At 40.7% G+C, this 16,857-nt stretch overlaps 1 protein-coding gene across 1 annotated transcript; it reads right to left on the minus strand.

Annotated features, from left to right (window-relative positions):
• Positions 1-1,032: 1,032 nt before the first annotated feature.
• Positions 1,033-16,390, minus strand: LOC141842998 (plant intracellular Ras-group-related LRR protein 3-like). Its single transcript, XM_074731010.1, has 3 exons — positions 15,578-16,390; positions 1,986-2,152; positions 1,033-1,902 (listed from the first exon to the last, which is right to left on the minus strand). Exons 1-3 carry the CDS (start codon positions 16,319-16,321, stop codon positions 1,254-1,256), a joined length of 1,560 nt encoding a protein of 519 aa, XP_074587111.1. The 5' UTR covers positions 16,322-16,390; the 3' UTR covers positions 1,033-1,253.
• Between the last annotated feature and the right edge of the window lie 467 nt (positions 16,391-16,857).

The raw sequence follows: 16,857 nt of genomic DNA on the forward strand, positions 1-16,857 counted from the left end.
CAAATTTAAATTGAGAGTTTAATAACATTTAAATGAACCAAACTCAAACCAAACTTGAACCAAACTCAAACTCATAAAAAAGAAACTAAGTCAAGTTTGAATAATCATTTCAACAGTTTAATACATTTTAGACGTGACTTGACTTATCTCAATTACTTTATCAAACAAACTTAAATATCATAAAATTTGACTCGACTTATTTACATCCCTACTTGCACACGTCGTCAGCCTTCCAATGATACTTCGTAATGGACTACGATCATCCTCAAGCACATATACTTAACAAAAATCCATCTTAGCATTCGGATGATGATGCAGAAAGAACATCTTTATCATGTGCCATAAATGCTAAGTGTTATTTTGACAAATAGCCTTTAAGCTAGTCTTTTTTTTTTTTTCTCTTACCTTTATCTTTGGCTTTCCTCATTTGATTTCTTATGTATCCTACTTTAATTATCACAATTGAAGCATCTACCCATTTTTCTTCATGCTTTTCTTAATCATAGCAAGAGATAAACATAGATCATAAGTTTTTTAAACTCCTCAGATGTAATATATCTTGAGTGAGATTTAAACTCCGTAAAAAGTCCATCTCATCTCTTACCATCACATTATAACCCTTGGGCTACATTCCTAGTTTCATAGGCTATACATGAATGAGGTCTATAAGTACTCAAATATGCATAAATATCCATTCTTATAAAATCAATAAAGGATCCAAAATTGACTGAGAAAATGAAATAGACAAATCCTAATAATAAGCTACCTAAGAGGCCAAGATTGATCTAATATATTAAATTTTAATTAAACTCAATTAATTAAATCAATATATTTGCATACATAAATTTATTCCAAATTCACTAGAATTAAATTAATATGACCTTAAATTCTCTAATCCAAAATGATAAATCAATTTGAAAGAATATATTGACATCTATAAAAGTGATTTAACAACTAAGCATATTAAATGAATGACTAATAATATTAAATCAGTAATAATGTAAAAAAAAAAATAAAAGAATGCTTACCAGGTTTAAAAGTTGCACAACCAATTAAAGTCGTTGACTTGCCAATGAGTTAACTGGCTACACCCAAATCTGTAATTTCAACAAGAACTGTGACTGAACTTGAAAAAGTCAACCATTTAAAGGTCAAATAGTAGTCCTCAATTTATTTCTCAACATCCCTTGAGCATCTGTACAAACAAGAACAACCAAATATCCCCGTGCAAGGTTTATCAGGAGGATCTCAGATCACAGCTGCTCGTCAAGATATGAATCTCTGTCAGACTTCTGCCCTGCGCCAAGGTACTCTGCAACACCTTCGGAAACTCCGCTAACCCAATCGTTCAGCCACGACGTGCTTCGTGTCAACCAACCAACTTGAGTGGGTGAGTCTGCGTCGGCGGTACTCTTCCTCTCTTCTTCTAACAACAAATCGAGCCACCTCTTCGCCATGTATTCCTTCACTGCTTCTACACCTTGGATTACAACTTCCATTGGGGGGATGACTAATGGGTTCTGATCCAAATTAAGCTTTGACAACTTGTCTAGACGGCCAAATGTATCGGGCAATGCATGTATCTGGTTGTTACTAAGATCAAGTTCCCTGAGGTTGATCAGATCGCCAAAAGTTGCAGGAAGCTCTTGCAGGTCATTGAAGTTGCTACTAAGATTCAATATTTCAAGATTTGTCAACTTCCCAATGGCCTCTGGAAGTCTGTGAAGTTCATTGAAATGGGCATCCAAAAGGCGCAATGATATCATCTCGCAGATAGATGTGGGAAGAGAGCGTAGTTTATTGAGTTGGATGCATAGTTTCTCTAGATTCTGCAACTCATATCCTATATTAGTTGGCAAATAAGCTAGCTCATTATAACTTGCATCCAGCTCGACCAACGATCTGAAGTTAACGTAAGCTAAAATGAGTCACTCTAGCAACAATGCCAAAGATTTTTCATACGAAAAAGATTTGTTGAGTAATACCTGCATTTTGAGATGCTATCTGGCAAAGACTTGAGCTTGTTGTTGGATACGTCCAGAGTCTTTAGTTTTGGCAATAGTCCAATGGAATCAGGCAGTGCGATAAGACTGTTGGATGACAGTCTAAGTTCTTCTAGACATTCTAACCCTGCTATGGCATCCGGAATAGCCTGCAGCAGGATCAACAAGGTTCAAGATGTTTAGTGTGTTTTGAGCAATAACCAAGCCACAAAGCAGTTTCTCTGAGTTGAAAGTAATGCATAAATAATAAGAAGAAAGTATCTTATCTCAGGAACTATGTAAACTAATAAAAAATGTTTGGCCATTATATTATAGCCTCTTGAACAATGTGCATTCACTAGTGATAGTCTTTTGGGAAATTACCACAACACACCGGCATATTTGGTTTTTACGCAAGCACTGCAGTGTGGGTTTTGCCATCCTTTCATCATTTTCCTTTCCGTTTTGCCCTAGTCTAAACCACATGCTAGCTGTTTCTGCAAGGGCAAACTCTTATGTTAATTAAGATGCCATCTGGTTGCGTGATACCAAAATATGACCGGATTAGATGCAAATAAATCATCCTTGTAATTGTTTTCAATACCCTCATTGAGTGATTCTTTCTCCTATTTCATTAGCTTGTCGCATGCTGCTTTTTATGCCTCAAGGAGAAGCTCTCTAAGATAAGTTATTGGGATCTCTCGTCATCCAATATCTATTGAAATGTTGCATTTGATCACGGAATCGATGCCTACGTGCTTTAGTCAAAGCTTTGTTTTAGCTGTGTGAGAGGATTGTGTCTTTCATTTGTTATCATGTTTTGGTCTACATTTTTTAGTCTATGTAACGAGTTGTACATAAATGTTCCAACTTGAAAAGGAATGTTAGAGGTATTAGAATTATTAGTCATATGATAATCCGAGATAACAATCTTACTCCAGGTCAGTAGGTTATATCTACATGGTCTTACTCTACATTTGCATATCACTTACGTGTTCAAAAGACCTTAGGGCATCTACAACGCTCGTTAAAAGAGCGTTAATAGCCTTTCTTTAATCTCTCTCCACATGACGTGGAGGAGTGATGAAGGAGTAAAGATTTGAACGCGTTCAAAGGTTTGAACGCGTTAATGTGGCAGAAGTGGGTCCCACATTTTTGTTTTTATTTTTTTAAGTGTTATTAACAAAGAACGTTGCATATGCTCTTAGGCAAGAGGATTGATCTCTCAAGCCAGGTCGGCACATCGGCACCTCTATATGCCGATCTCGTGGGCCAGGTTGGCATGTCAACACATCTATTGGCCAACCTCTCGAACAATGGCACCTTATGAGTCGATCTCATGGACCAAGTTGGCACGTTGGCACGTTGGCACTCTACGAGTCAACCTCTCGAACTAGGTCAACAAGTGAAATGAAGAGCTCTCTAATCAAAATTGTCTCTCAAGCTCTCCATTCAGCTTAGTTCTGAACTCTCTGCTTTACTCAGCTTAGAAGGCCACATCCGTGGTCCATCTCTTCTCTAGACTCAGCTACTACCCATGCAGCTATCGGCCACTAGCATGTGACCTATGTTTCTTATAATGATCCCACCACGATCTTCATTTCTGACTAGTATCTGTCTGTCAGACAGTTGACATTAATGGAAGCTGCCACCATTAAATGGTCATTAAGCTGAGATTAACAGCTGAAACGGTCGAAGATCATGGGCACAGTCTCCGCAAGTATTTCTTAATCTCGTACCTATAATTATTGGTGTGTGCTTCATTTAGGGAATGAATCTCTTGCCTTCCTATTTTCCATTGCCCACTATACCTTTACAACTTAAGCATCAGGGGAACCTCATCAGAAATAACTTTCGACAGCCTCAAACAAGGTTGTGCAAGTCAAATTACACTTCTACATCCATAGCCACCACGTTGACAGATCCCGACATCATCCACTCCCCTTCAACATCCACCTTATTGGCAACTTTCAGCAATATCATTTTTTGAACTATCTGTGGGAAATAGATTAAATTGAGTCAAGATGTTGAAATGGTGACCATAAGAAGAGACAATTTCGGAATGTCATGAGTCCCCCATCAGCCAATACAACCAACCCACACCCAACAATCTAGAGATAGAGATGGGGCCCATTAGTTTGGCTTAGTTGAAGACCACTACCACAGAGGAAATCCTCAGGAGTACTACTCAGAATCCTCCCAAACTCAGAAGTCTGAGCTAGAGAACCTGGATCTCAGTATCAACCACAAGAAGTTATAACCAAAAGTATCCATGGGTGTTGCCTCGTACCTACCTAGATGACCAAAAGGAGCCACAAGACGAGCTTCAGAAGCAAGGGAACTACTTTTCGGCAACAATACTAGTTGAAGAGTTACAAACTAATTTCAGGCCACTACAAGTAGGTGAGTATATCAGCACAACTAATCCTGAGGACCATTTATGTAGATGCAAGAATGTCACCCTACTACGTCAATACCTGAACAAACACAGTCAAGTCTCAAGCCTTCTTGACGACCCTAGTCAGATATGGTCAACTCAATAATGGTTCAACATGCTGAAGTCTAACACAATCCAATCCAAATGAGGATTTTAGCTTGGCGTTCTTATACCGCTTTGTCAGTAACAAGAAATATCAAAAGATTGCCCATAGCTTGTTCAACCTAAAGCAACAAAATAGGAGTCACTTCAAGAAGACATTGAGGCAGCTCTGGAGGTACCTTCCACCATTCTTGAGATGCTAACAAGCATATTCTCCTAGGGCCTCTAGGAGGGGAGTTCTTTCACTCTCTAATGAAAAGGCATCCGCTCGACTATAACAAGCTCCTAGGACGGGTTGAGAAATACATCAATGTTGAGGAGGCCCAAGAATAAAATAAAATAAACAGAAGATAATGGCCACCCTACCAAAAGAGGTGAAAAAGGGCATATTATCAGACACCATGGAAGGCCAAGCGCCTGAGGCACTTTGTCTCATACACACCCTTAAAGGTATCTAAAAAAAAGCACTATGGATTTGTGAGGAGAATTTGGTGCTGCAACGACCCATGAATTCCAAGGGGACAAGGCAGCCTTAATCCAACCTCTTTTGTTCATTCCAGCTTGATTACTATTATATCACTTAAGATCAAGAGACGAAGTGGATAACCAGCACCAACCCCTAGATGAGGTCCCTCTTGATCTTGAGAGAGGGGCCATAGGAAAGAGGATGGGTAACACAATGCCCAAGGTCCTTAACGGTAGACACACAAAAGAGAGGGGGGCTAGGTCGAGCCAGACTAGGCCCACCTCCTTGAGAAGAAAGAGAAATATCTAAGAAGGCTAAATGCTAACAACTACCCCACTCGGGAAACCATTAACATGATCTCTAGAGGGATGATAGATGAGGACTCAAATCTAGCACACAAGGCCCATAAAAAGAGCATGGAAAGCTTGAGCATTAGTGTGTAACCAATATTATTAAAGGTATCGATTATTGGTTTTTAACCTCTGGATCTAGAAGGCTTAGTTGCTCCCCATAACGACGCACTAGTCATTCGAGCTACTATAGTCAATTTTGATATAGCTTGAATATTCATTGATTTGGGGAGCTTGGTCAATGTCCTCTTTAAGCTGACTTTTGCCCAAATGCAAAACAAGCAAGCTGAGTTCCCGACCTATCACTTGCTCTATTTGGATTCTCAGGGCATGCAATTCAACCCCTAGGTGAGATTAGTTTATCACTTTCATTTGGGGAGAACCCTAAGAGGAGAACTAGGATTATTTCTTTCACTATTGTGGACGCTCTTTCAGCTTATGTCATCTTAAGGCATCTTGCACTAAGCGTTTTCATGACAGTGGCCTCACCCTAGCATCAAAAGATCAAATTTCCAATATGAACCAAAGCCAGGAAAGTCTGAGGAGGTCGACATACCTCCTAAAAGTGATATGTGAAAATGATCAAAACCAACCTAAAAAGGGTCCATACCATGGGTGAATTTGTGCGATCAAAGAGAAATGCAAGTAAAAGGTACACATCTTACAGGAGGCAGCCTTGGCAGTAACCACTGAGGATGAGCACGAGCTAGTTCAAGTTATCCTAGGATGACTAGAGGTCACCAGAATCACCACCAATTTGAACATTGACCTAAAAGAAGATTTGACAACCTACATTACCAGGAATGGAAATATATTTATCTAGTCACCCCAAGATTTAATAGGAATCTGCTGTTAGGTCCCTCATGTCCTGAAAGGACAAGGTGATTTAGACCGAGATGGAAAAGCTATCGAAAGCTTGACACATCACTTCCCAATCACCTGACTTTCCAATATAGTGCAAATGCCTAAAGTTTTGGGCAAGTGTTGAATGTGCATGGATTTTTATGACCTCAACAAGTTATGTCCCAAAGATTGTTATCTGCTTTCGAGGACAGATCAGGTCATAAATTCCATTGCTAGCCATGAACTCATTTATATGATGGACGCATATCAAGGGTGTCATCAAATCCCTCTAGCAAAGGCTGACCAAGATAAGGCCATAACTTTTTGTTATGTTGCAATGGCCTTTGGGCTAAAGAATGCAAGGACAACTTACTAGAGACTTCTGGATAAGATTTTCAACCCTCATATCAGTAGAAATGTCAAAGTACATGTATCTGGATGACATCTTCATGAGGTCAATCAAGGCAGCCAACCTTGTCTAGCCTTGAGGAGACATTTGAAACGGCGAGAAGAAGGTATGGCCTCATACTCAATCCAATCAAATGAGTGTCGGAGATCAAAAGCGAGAAGTTCCTCAACTACATGGTTACAGAAAAGGGGATTGAAGCCAATCTTGAGAAAGTCCAAGTCGTTTAGGCTATAAGTTCTCTTATGACTCGCTAGGTGTAGCGGCTAGCAGATCCGATGATAACTCTATAAAAATTTATCTCTAAGTCGGCTAACCAAACTCTCCTTTTCTTTAAAGTCTTGAGCAAAACAACTTGCTTTAACTGAGATGAAAAAGTGTGAATTGGTCTTCACCGACCTCAAGAAATATTTGGCCAACCTCCCATTTCTGTCTAAAGCATATTTTAGGAGAGCAATTCTGGATATACCTCTCAGCTTTATAAGGTGTTGTTAGTTCAGTTCTTCTTCAACAAGAGGGCTCAATGCAAAAGCCCACATACTGCGTTAGATACCTTACAGCTCTAAAATTTGGACCTCAGACCCTACTTCATAACTGTCCTAACAATTAGTTCAATAGGTAAGGTCCTTACTCATCCTAAGGCCTTTAGAAGACTTATCAAGTGGGCAATGAAGCTCAACAAATATGACATCTAGTGCCAACCCCAATCTACTATAAAGGTCAAAGCTCTGGCCAACTTATGGCTGAAGCAGCTGGTCAAGAAGAAGAAGAGCCTTGGAGAGTATTCGTTAATGGGTCTTCCACAGGGAAAGAAAGTGGAGTGGCGTTAGTCTTGCCCCAAGGGGATGAGTTGAAGTTGGCCATCTAATTGAGCTTCTAGGTTTCTAACAACGAAACCAAGTATAAGACTTTGCTTACTAGGCTTCGGGCAGCTATGGACATGGGGGTTACGTGAGTAGTGGTGCATTAAAATTCACAATTAGTCACTCAGCAGGTCAACGACTCAAATGAAGTATAAAACAAGAAGTTCAAAAAGTATGGATGAATATGAAAGAGCTAAGGAGGACTTCAGCGAGATGATCCTTAAGCAGATACCCTAGGAAGAGAACATTAAAGACGATGAACTTGCAAAGATGGCTAGCTCACTAGCATGTGGCCAAGTTGAGAAGTCATTGCAGAGGTCGAGCTTACACTGCAGACCAACCTTCGACCTCCAGAAGAAGGAAGACCTAATTGGAGAATAGATATTTTGGCATCCCTCTGGTTGGGCGAACTCCCTAATGACCTTAAGACACGGAGTCCTAAGAGGAGGGCACTCAAATTCACCCTGATCGACAGAGTGCTTTACAAGAGATCTTTTTTCTAACCTTTCCTCTAGTGCTCAGGGAAGCCTAATTGTAGTGGGAACCACCTAGGTAGTAGGTACTCACCTAAAAAAGGTTTTTTTGGTAGACTTCTTCTAATCCACAATGGAAGGGGAAGCCATTCAAACAGTGAAGACCTGCTAAGTTGTGAGAAGCACACCATATGTGGTGGCAACCTGCAGAGATGATGAACTCTGTGGTAGCAGTTTGCCCTTATGACCAATGGTAAATAAACATTGTTGGACCATTTCCATTAGGTCAAACCTAAAGGAAATTTTTGATGATAGATGTTGACTGTTTTTGAAAATGGATCAAAGCTGAAGATGAAACAATGTGCAAGTTTGGATTGCCTTGGGAAACTAATCTCAAACAATGGGGGGCAATTTCACAAAAAAAAAAAAAAGAATATTCAAGACTAGTGTCTAGTGCCAGGAGCTCAAATCCATTAGCTCTTTATTTGTTAGCATATCCCTAGAGCAACGGTCATATTGAGGTCACCAATAGGGGTATCATGCAAGGTCTTCAAGATAAGCCTGACCACATCATGGGAAGTTGGGTGGACGAACAACCCAACATACCGTGGTCCTACCAAACTACCCCAAGGACTGCCACTAAAGAGACCTCGTTCAACTTGGTGTATTGATCCAAAGCTATCCTCCTAGGAGATTGGGAAGGTGACTGCTTGAGTTCAAGCATATGACGACTCCAATTTAGAATGTCATGCTCTCAATTTGGACCTCATTGATGAAAAGAAGGGAAGGGTGTTTATCAAGATGGAGTCTTACAAGAACTGCATATGCCAAGCTTACAACAAGAGGTTGGTCCCTCGTTCCTTCCAAGTCGGGGAATTAGTCCTTCGAAGAGTTGAGTTTGTAAGAGAGGTTAGAAAGCTAGACCAAAAAGGAAAGGGTAATTCAAGGTAGTTTAGAAGCTTAACTCAGGAGCCTATTATTTAGAGGATGCCAAGGAAAGCACTATAAAGACGGTTCTAGAACAACTTTCGCATGCATCCTTATTATAGCTAAGTTCCCCCTATATATCTTTTAAAGCTTAACACCCTAACTAGGGAATTTCGTGCAACCACAAGCTGAGCTCCATCACAAGGGAAAGTTAGTCTCCTTGGCTATCTTCTTATTCTTGTTTTACATTTAATCTAGGGCTCCACAATTGAATTGCAGCTTCTAATAGGTGTCCAATTTTGTTGATATTCCATTCTAGATATATATCACAAACCTTGTCTCAAGATCAAAATCTCTCTCCAACCTCAATAGTTTGCCTAAGATTGCGAGATGGTTCCCCCTTAATCTCAATGGTTCGTCTAAAGGCTTTGGCGTCGACTTATGAAAATCTCTCCCCTACCTTAGTAGTTCACCTAAAGGTTGCGAGACCAAGTTACCCCTTAGCTAAGTTCAACCTGTAGGAGACGTCAAAAAGCTTGACCCCAAATGAGAAGGGGCATTCAAGCTTAGCTCAAAAGCCACTATTTAGAGGATGCCTGAGGGAAAGAACTATCGAGACGGTGGAACCATGGGTCAAGCTACGCCACAAAGGGAAGTTACTCTCCTTGACTATCTTGTTATTCCCGTTTTACATTTAAATTATGGTTTCACAATTGAATTGTAACTTCTAATAGGTGTCCAATTTTGCTAATCTAAATCTCTCTTTGACCTCAATGGTTCGCAAGCGTCCCCTTGTTCAATAGTTCGTCTAAAGGTCGCAAAATCAAGGTCCCCTTAGTCTCAATGGGTTGCTTAAAAACTATTTGATCAACTTACAATTGTCTCTCCCAAACCTTAGTGATTTGCCTAAAGGTAATGCAATTTGGCTCTCCCTTTAGTCTTGGCTCTCCCTTTAGTCTTAGTGGTTCATTTAAAGACTCTAAGGTCAACGTCAGCAATTCACCAAAAGTCATGGGATTGAGCTCTCCCCCTAAGCCTTAGTGTTCACCCAAAGGCTTTAGGGTCAACTTATTGTAATCTCTTCCCAACATCAATGATTCGCTTAAAATTCATGGGATCGAACTCCCCCAATGCCTCAACGATTCGCCTAAAAGCTCTAGGGTCAACTTATGATAGTGCTCCCCAACCTTAGTGATTTGCCTAAAGGTTGCAAAATGAATCTTTCCCTCTTAGTCCCAATAATTCGCTTAAAGACCCTAGGTTTGATTTACGATAGTTTCTATCGGACCGAATTTAAAGGTCATGGGATCAAGCTCCCTTTTAGCCTCAGTGATTCGCCTAAAAGGTTTAGAGTTGACTTATAATAGTCTACCTGAACTCAATAGTTCGCCTAAAATATGTAGAATAAGTTGCCCCTTTTAAATTTAGTGGTTCGCCTAAAGACTCAAGAGTTAACTTACGGTAGTCTCTCCCCATGCTCAATGTCTTGTGTAAAGGTTGCGGAATTAAGTTCCCCCTAGCCTCAATGGTCAGTGATTCACGTAAAGGATCTTAGGTCAACTTATAGTAGTCTTTCCACAACCTCGAGGGTTTGCCTAAAGGTCACGAGACCAAATTCCCCATTAGCCTCAATGGTTTGCCTAAAGGTTCTAGACTCGACCTGCGAACATCCCCGACCTCAATAGTGTTGATGCAATTACACCCCCAAGCATGTGTATTGTATAAGCTTTGATATTTGGACCATGGTTTAAGTTAAGTAATTGTAGTGGTCTGATATGGTGTGTCAAGCATGCAAATGCAAATAGCTTGACAAGTAGATGGAAGTCCTTGTAGGCTAGGGAGGTCAAATGTTGGGAATGGAAGTCCAAGGAGATCTTGACAGGATGGAAGTCCTAGCAGGTCAAAGAGATTGGATGCTAGACATGGAAGTCCAAGAAGACTCTTAGCAAGAGGAAAGTCCCAACATGTCGAAGACAGATGGATGCTAGGCAGGCAAAGACCCAGAGATGAGGAGACTCCATGCACATAAGTCTAAAAGGCATGGAGGTTTTCTAGCATGGGGTATTATTTTTGAAACTGAAAGATATAAGCAATTATAACCCTAGAACAGGGCTAGACTCGACATTAGGTAGACTCAATTAGTTGATAGGTTGAGTCATGGTGTCTCAGTCGACTGATACTGAGGTAAATGTTGCACAAGTGCAAACCCCAAATTCAGATAACTTCGAACTCGTAGTATGAGATTGGTTAACTAGATAATCTATGAAGTCGACAAAGGGGTTTGCATGTTTCTTTGTAGGATCAATTACAATACTAAAGGGGGTGAATAACACTAACTCGCTTTTCTCTCAGAAATAAATATGCTAAATTGCAATGCAAATAAAATGAACTATAAAAGACAAATAGCAAGTAAACAATTTACAATGATGCATTAGATTTTATGTGGTTCACAACCCCCTAAGGCTGCTACGTCTATAACCTAAAGATCTCACCGAAAGCCATTACTCCCCTTACAATGCAGTTTTCTTGTTATCTTACAACGATACATGATTAGTGCAAAGACAATAAGAAAGCAAAATTAATATCTGCAAATTAAACTTTCCAGAGCATTTCAGTAGTTGAATGGTCTCGATCCTTGCTTAAATCACAAACAGGAAGAAAGATAAGAAATTGTCTCGATGATCTTGATCTTCATGCAGTTGCTGAGGGATGGTCGTAGGTTGCTTAGAGTTTTCTCAAAGAAATTGTAAAATCTTGTTGTTGTAGTTTCTTGAACAAGTGCTTTGTGAATTTTTATAATTTTTACCATCAATCGACAGTTTATTCTCCTTCACTTAACTCTTGTGCTTGATCTAATCCAATTCGGCAAGAATTGGAATGCCGCATCTTCGAGATCTCTGTTGATTATTTCCTCATTTTACCAAGCCACGAATTCAAATCATGTTGTGGTTACCATCAGCTGACTGTATCGATCAATCGATTTTATAGAACAAGCTAACTAACCTTATACCATGACATGAGGTGTTTGAAGTGGTCTACATGGGAAGGGCAACCATGCCGAGATGTAGAGTAATGTATAATGCAGCTTGGGATGGGTCAATTTGCACTTGATACTAAAAAATGAGATGATAGAAAGGCATATGCATTTTGCAACCATGCCGAGATGTAGATTAATGTATAATGCAATGAAACATGTGAAGGGCAATGCAATGTCTAAAGTTGTTGAACTAGGCTTCGTGTGACCTTGAGTAACAATAGGTAGACTAGACATGTCAACACAATCAACTGCATATCAAACCCTAAATGAGGCAGGGTTCCACTCATGGTTATTCATAGAGTCGACTGCTATGACATAGTCGACTGAACACCGATTAAACTTCTCGAAAATTATTGGACTGACATGTGCAAACGTTGGTCGATTGTAATGACGCATTCAATTGAATATTGTATCTGTAGTAATTAACAAGTGCTTACATAGTGGACTACTATTGTACAATCAATTAACTAATAGTTTGAAATTTGAATCATGAGGTTAACCACATAATTAATATCATCGCTTAATCGTCAACAACCGTAATTACTATGGTTATTAGAAATTGAACACTCGACTGCTAGGGCATTGGAGTCGACTGCTCTGTTAGATTGCGTCACAAAACCCCATACAGATGATTGTTGAAGTCGATTGTTCTAAAATCTCTCGAACAGAAGAGTTAGAGTCGACTCACGTCAACTGCTCGCATACATAAGGGAACAAAAAGGTGAACAACCAATTACCCAAGTCGATTGTTAGGTTTTTGATAGAACAGAATGACTATAACTTCCAATCGACTCTAAAAGTCAATTGTAGGTTTCCGCTCAATTGACTAATGTCCAAAAATCTCAATATACAGCCCAAGCTTCAATTGAGTCTCTTTGTTATCATACATACCAACGCCACCTCCTTTCATTGTCTCTCCACGCTGTGGTCATTCCAAGCCATGAGACTCCACATATAAGCCCTCGTAGCCTATTCTAACATTCCTTTACCCTCCATTCCTTGATTCGAGTCAAGGCAATGAGGCTGCAACAATGGTTTGCCTATGATTTTCCCAATCATGCCTCCTAGATAATTTTTTGATCCAAATCTTTAAGTTTTCAATATTTTCATCATTCTTAATGTTTGTTGTTTCTTATTGACCATAATGACATGTTTCATTCCATATCACTCTCATGCATTATGGTCTGGGTTTGTTTATTTGTATCAATTTTTGTCATCCCTATTTCATATCATAACCCATAGGTCTAAGCATAAGGCTTTTGGATTTGATTCTAGATAAGGATCCTTATATAGAGATGTCCCATCTAATGATCCATAATTCCCTACTAAGGAATTACAGAGATTATTTGAAACCAACACATTTTAAATAATAAGCTCGCGATTTCTGAACACGAGTTGCTGTAGAATTTTCGTTCATAATGCGGTCCATGCCATCGAGCATTATCATTTGGATCGAATAGATTATTGAACGCATACTATGAATCCCGATCTCTGAGTTGAGTTCTACAACAATTTGAGGAAAATTGGAGATGCCCATATCTTTAGAACTAGTATAGCCCAAAGAGAGATAGAGTTCACTCCCTGATTCTTTGAAAATTCTTGAGTTGTTTACCATCTAAATCTAGCTTTGTCTCTAATCCTAGTTTTATGGAGTTATTGCCTAAGTTATACGAGGGTGTCACCGATACTCTATACAACACTTTTTACCATGGTCATTATCCTCCAAATCTTAATATGTTTTTGGTCAATGCTCTATCAACTCGCAATAATGCCCTCTATAAGGTCATTATCGATTGCATTCTACCTATTACTACCTAGGATCACTCCAAGGTGAGGCCGACCCATGTCTTCATGATGTATGTGTTTTGGCAGCATTTAAACATTGACATTGCCCTTCAGATGTTTCATTACTTCTATGAGCTAACCTCGTGGGCTATGTCAACTCATCAGCACCAATATGGATCGACCTCTCAAACTATAACACCTCTATGAGTCAACCTCGCAGGCCAGGTCAACACGTTGGCAACTCTATAAGTTAACCTCTTGAACTAGGTTGGCATTCAACACTTTTAGAGCTCAACAAGTGAAAACCATTAGCTGTTAAGAAGCTCTGTTTCCTAATGTCTCTAACTAGAGTTGTTTCCTGAGCTCTCCATTCAGCATAGTACCCCGAGTTCTCTGCTCAAAGCTCAGAAGACCACATCCATGGTCTATCTCTAGACCTTCTTTAGACTGAGCTACTACCTGTGTGGTTATCAGCCACTAGCAAGTGCAACCTATGCTCCCAATAATAGTCCCTCCATGATCCTCATTTTTGGTTAATAACAGTTGAACAATTGACATTAATGAAAGTTGCCACCATTAAATGGTCATTAAGCTGGAATTAAAGGTTGAAGAACCCTTGATTTCCTAGAGATCATGTCTGCAGATATTCCTCAAATCCCCTACCTATAAATACTCAGGTGCATGCTTCATTTAGAGGATGAATCTCTTGCTTTCCATTGTCCACTACACCTCTAGTGACTTAAGCATCAGATAAGCCTCACTATAAATAACTTCCAGCGCCCTCTGACATTTGCTCTCATGGGCGCAAGTCAAATAAGGTTGTGTAAGTCGAACTACACTTCCATCTCTGTAGCCATCACCTTGGCAAACCCCCACATCATCACTTCTGGTAAGCATCCTCTTCATAGGCAGCTTTCAGCAGCAGAATCATATATAGTGGGTTTTACCCCCCACATTAGGAATTTTAGATTTAGCTATGTTTTGAGTCCTATGTACAAAATAGCGTTGCTCCACCCATACATGCAATACTTATTTTTCTTGTCCACTTTAACACATGATTTTGCTAATTATACTTTAATAGGGGTCAACATGAGAATAATATGCAAAGGAACCATTTGCTCTTTGCATAAGGTTCCTTGCTAAAGGGTGAATCAATAGATTTAAGCTAAAAGGTGTTTTTGTGCATCCTTAACTACGTAAGCAAGCAAATTTTTGGATTTTCTAACTTCGGCCTTATTCACCAAAGTGATAAATTAGGAGATTGACATCAAAGGTATGCCTATTAATCATGCAGTTTAATATGTAACTGATCAGAAGTATCAAATCTACAATAATAATTACAAGATGGAAATCTTGCTTAAGGATATTGATAATCAATATTTTACATTGTCAGCCTTTTACTTCATCTACGTTTTAGTACCTGGACGATGAAATTTGTTAATAGGAAAAGTGTTTTACATTTGGACATTCTTCGTTGTTATATTTCCATCAATATGAATATTTAATACTGGTCCAGTAAGGTTCTTAAGTACCCATATAATTCAATGTTAAACATGTGCAGAAGTGAAATAAATCTATTGGATCCTACAGGATATGCACATCACTTTAAAGAGAGAAGTGGCATTGTATGTATCCTGACTCAAGGTTTAAGATATGGAGAAGGAAAATGTAAAAGATTAAACTGTTAAGGTTTGACAAAGATGTTTCCTATAAATTAAACTACTATGATATCCGGTAGAAGGATTGGAGGATCATGCATTCTAAATCCTAATGGACTTGGAAATCAACACTCATCCATAACAAGTTAAGACCGTAGTAATAAGAATAAAATCACTCCCATGCTCAGAATTCATATATTCCAGAGAATTTGCGAATTATGCTAACGGGAGAGAAGACGGAAGCAAACCTCTAGCAGATTGTCGGACAAGTTGAGAGAGATTAAGCCTCGCAGCTTCCCGAATGCCTCAGGTAGATACTTGAGTTGTTGGCCTGAAAGGTCCACACTCCCGACACACTTCTCCGACCCTTCTCGCAGAACAGCAATCACCTTCTCATTCACTTCCTTCCCCTCCTCCTGCGCCATCGCAGATTCGTCCTCAGCACGGCCGGCATCATATATCTTCACCAGCCTCTCCTCCGCCTCCCTCAGAAGCCTCTCGTACGACTCGTGCATCTCGTCCAGGTGAATCACGGCGCGCAGGGCGACCTTGTCCCGCTCTGCTCTGGCCCTGCACTCCTCCTCCTTCTCCTCCCGCCACAGGAGCAGATCCCCCTCCTCGGGACACGGTGCCGCTTCGATCTCCTCGATCTGTCGGGCCAGGTCTTCTTCGATCTCAGCGACGCGGGCACGGGCGGCGTCGACGGACTCGTGGTCAGGACGGTCGCCGAGGGCGCGGAGCACGGAGCGGGTCTGGGCGACGTCCGCTACAGAGGCGGCCATGGAGGAGAGGATGGCCGGGCGATGGAGGAGGGGAAGGCGTTCCGTCAGTTCGACCTCGTCATCGCGCTGGCCGCGAGAGTGGTCCGGCGGAGTCGGCTGCTCGATGTCGCCGTGATCGTGGGGGATTTGGGCAGCCTTGAAGGAGGCCGTGTTGGGAAGGCGAGACATGACGTAGGAAAGGATGGGAAAGGATTTAGGGTTGGGATCCATGGCGTCGAGCCGACGAAGAAGCAGAGCAGATCGGAAGGAAGGAAGACGAAGAAAACGAAGGAAAGGAGATGAATAAAAGAAGGGCGAGACCGCTTTTGGAGGAGCAGGTAGACCCGCCCACGGGCAGGCGGTGTCTAAATCGGATCTGCCCGGAACACGACTCGGATCAACGGTCGATTATCTCCCCCCAAAAATAGTTAACACATCTTGTACCCATTTAGAATGATGGAATCACACTCTTTTAGGATCCAATATTTATTAGTTCTCTTTAGATTTTATAGATATCCTCTAGGACAGAAATGCTATGTTGCGCGAGTTCGTATATATGACTCGTGTGCGATGCCTATGTGGTTGGGAATTCCTCTCCCCGCAATCGCGTCCATCGTGGCAAGCTAGTCGAAATAGCGAGAAAAAAAAATCCGAACCTTAAATTCCATCGTCGCACCCATCGCTCCTCTCGCCATCGCGACCCAAGAACCCTAAATCCCATCGCCGCACTCGTCGCTCCTCTCGCCATCGCACCCGTCGTCGCTTGT

This window comes from Curcuma longa, chromosome 12, assembly GCF_044706935.1.
Source record: "Curcuma longa cultivar G26 ecotype Majalengka, Jawa Barat chromosome 12, ITB_CL_G26_1.1, whole genome shotgun sequence".
Taxonomy (NCBI): Eukaryota; Viridiplantae; Streptophyta; class Magnoliopsida; order Zingiberales; family Zingiberaceae; genus Curcuma; species Curcuma longa.

Excerpts from the sequence above, each read along its gene's own strand:
- LOC141842998 (XM_074731010.1), bottom strand. The coding sequence starts at position 16,321 with ATGGATCCCAACCCTAAATCCTTTCCCATCCTTTCCTACGTCATGTCT. Across the intron at positions 2,153-15,577 it reads TGTCCGACAATCTGCTAGAG|GCTATTCCGGATGCCATAGC; the intron begins GTTTGCTTCCGT and ends ATCCTGCTGCAG. Across the intron at positions 1,903-1,985 it reads GATAGCATCTCAAAATGCAG|ATCGTTGGTCGAGCTGGATG; the intron begins GTATTACTCAAC and ends CGTTAACTTCAG.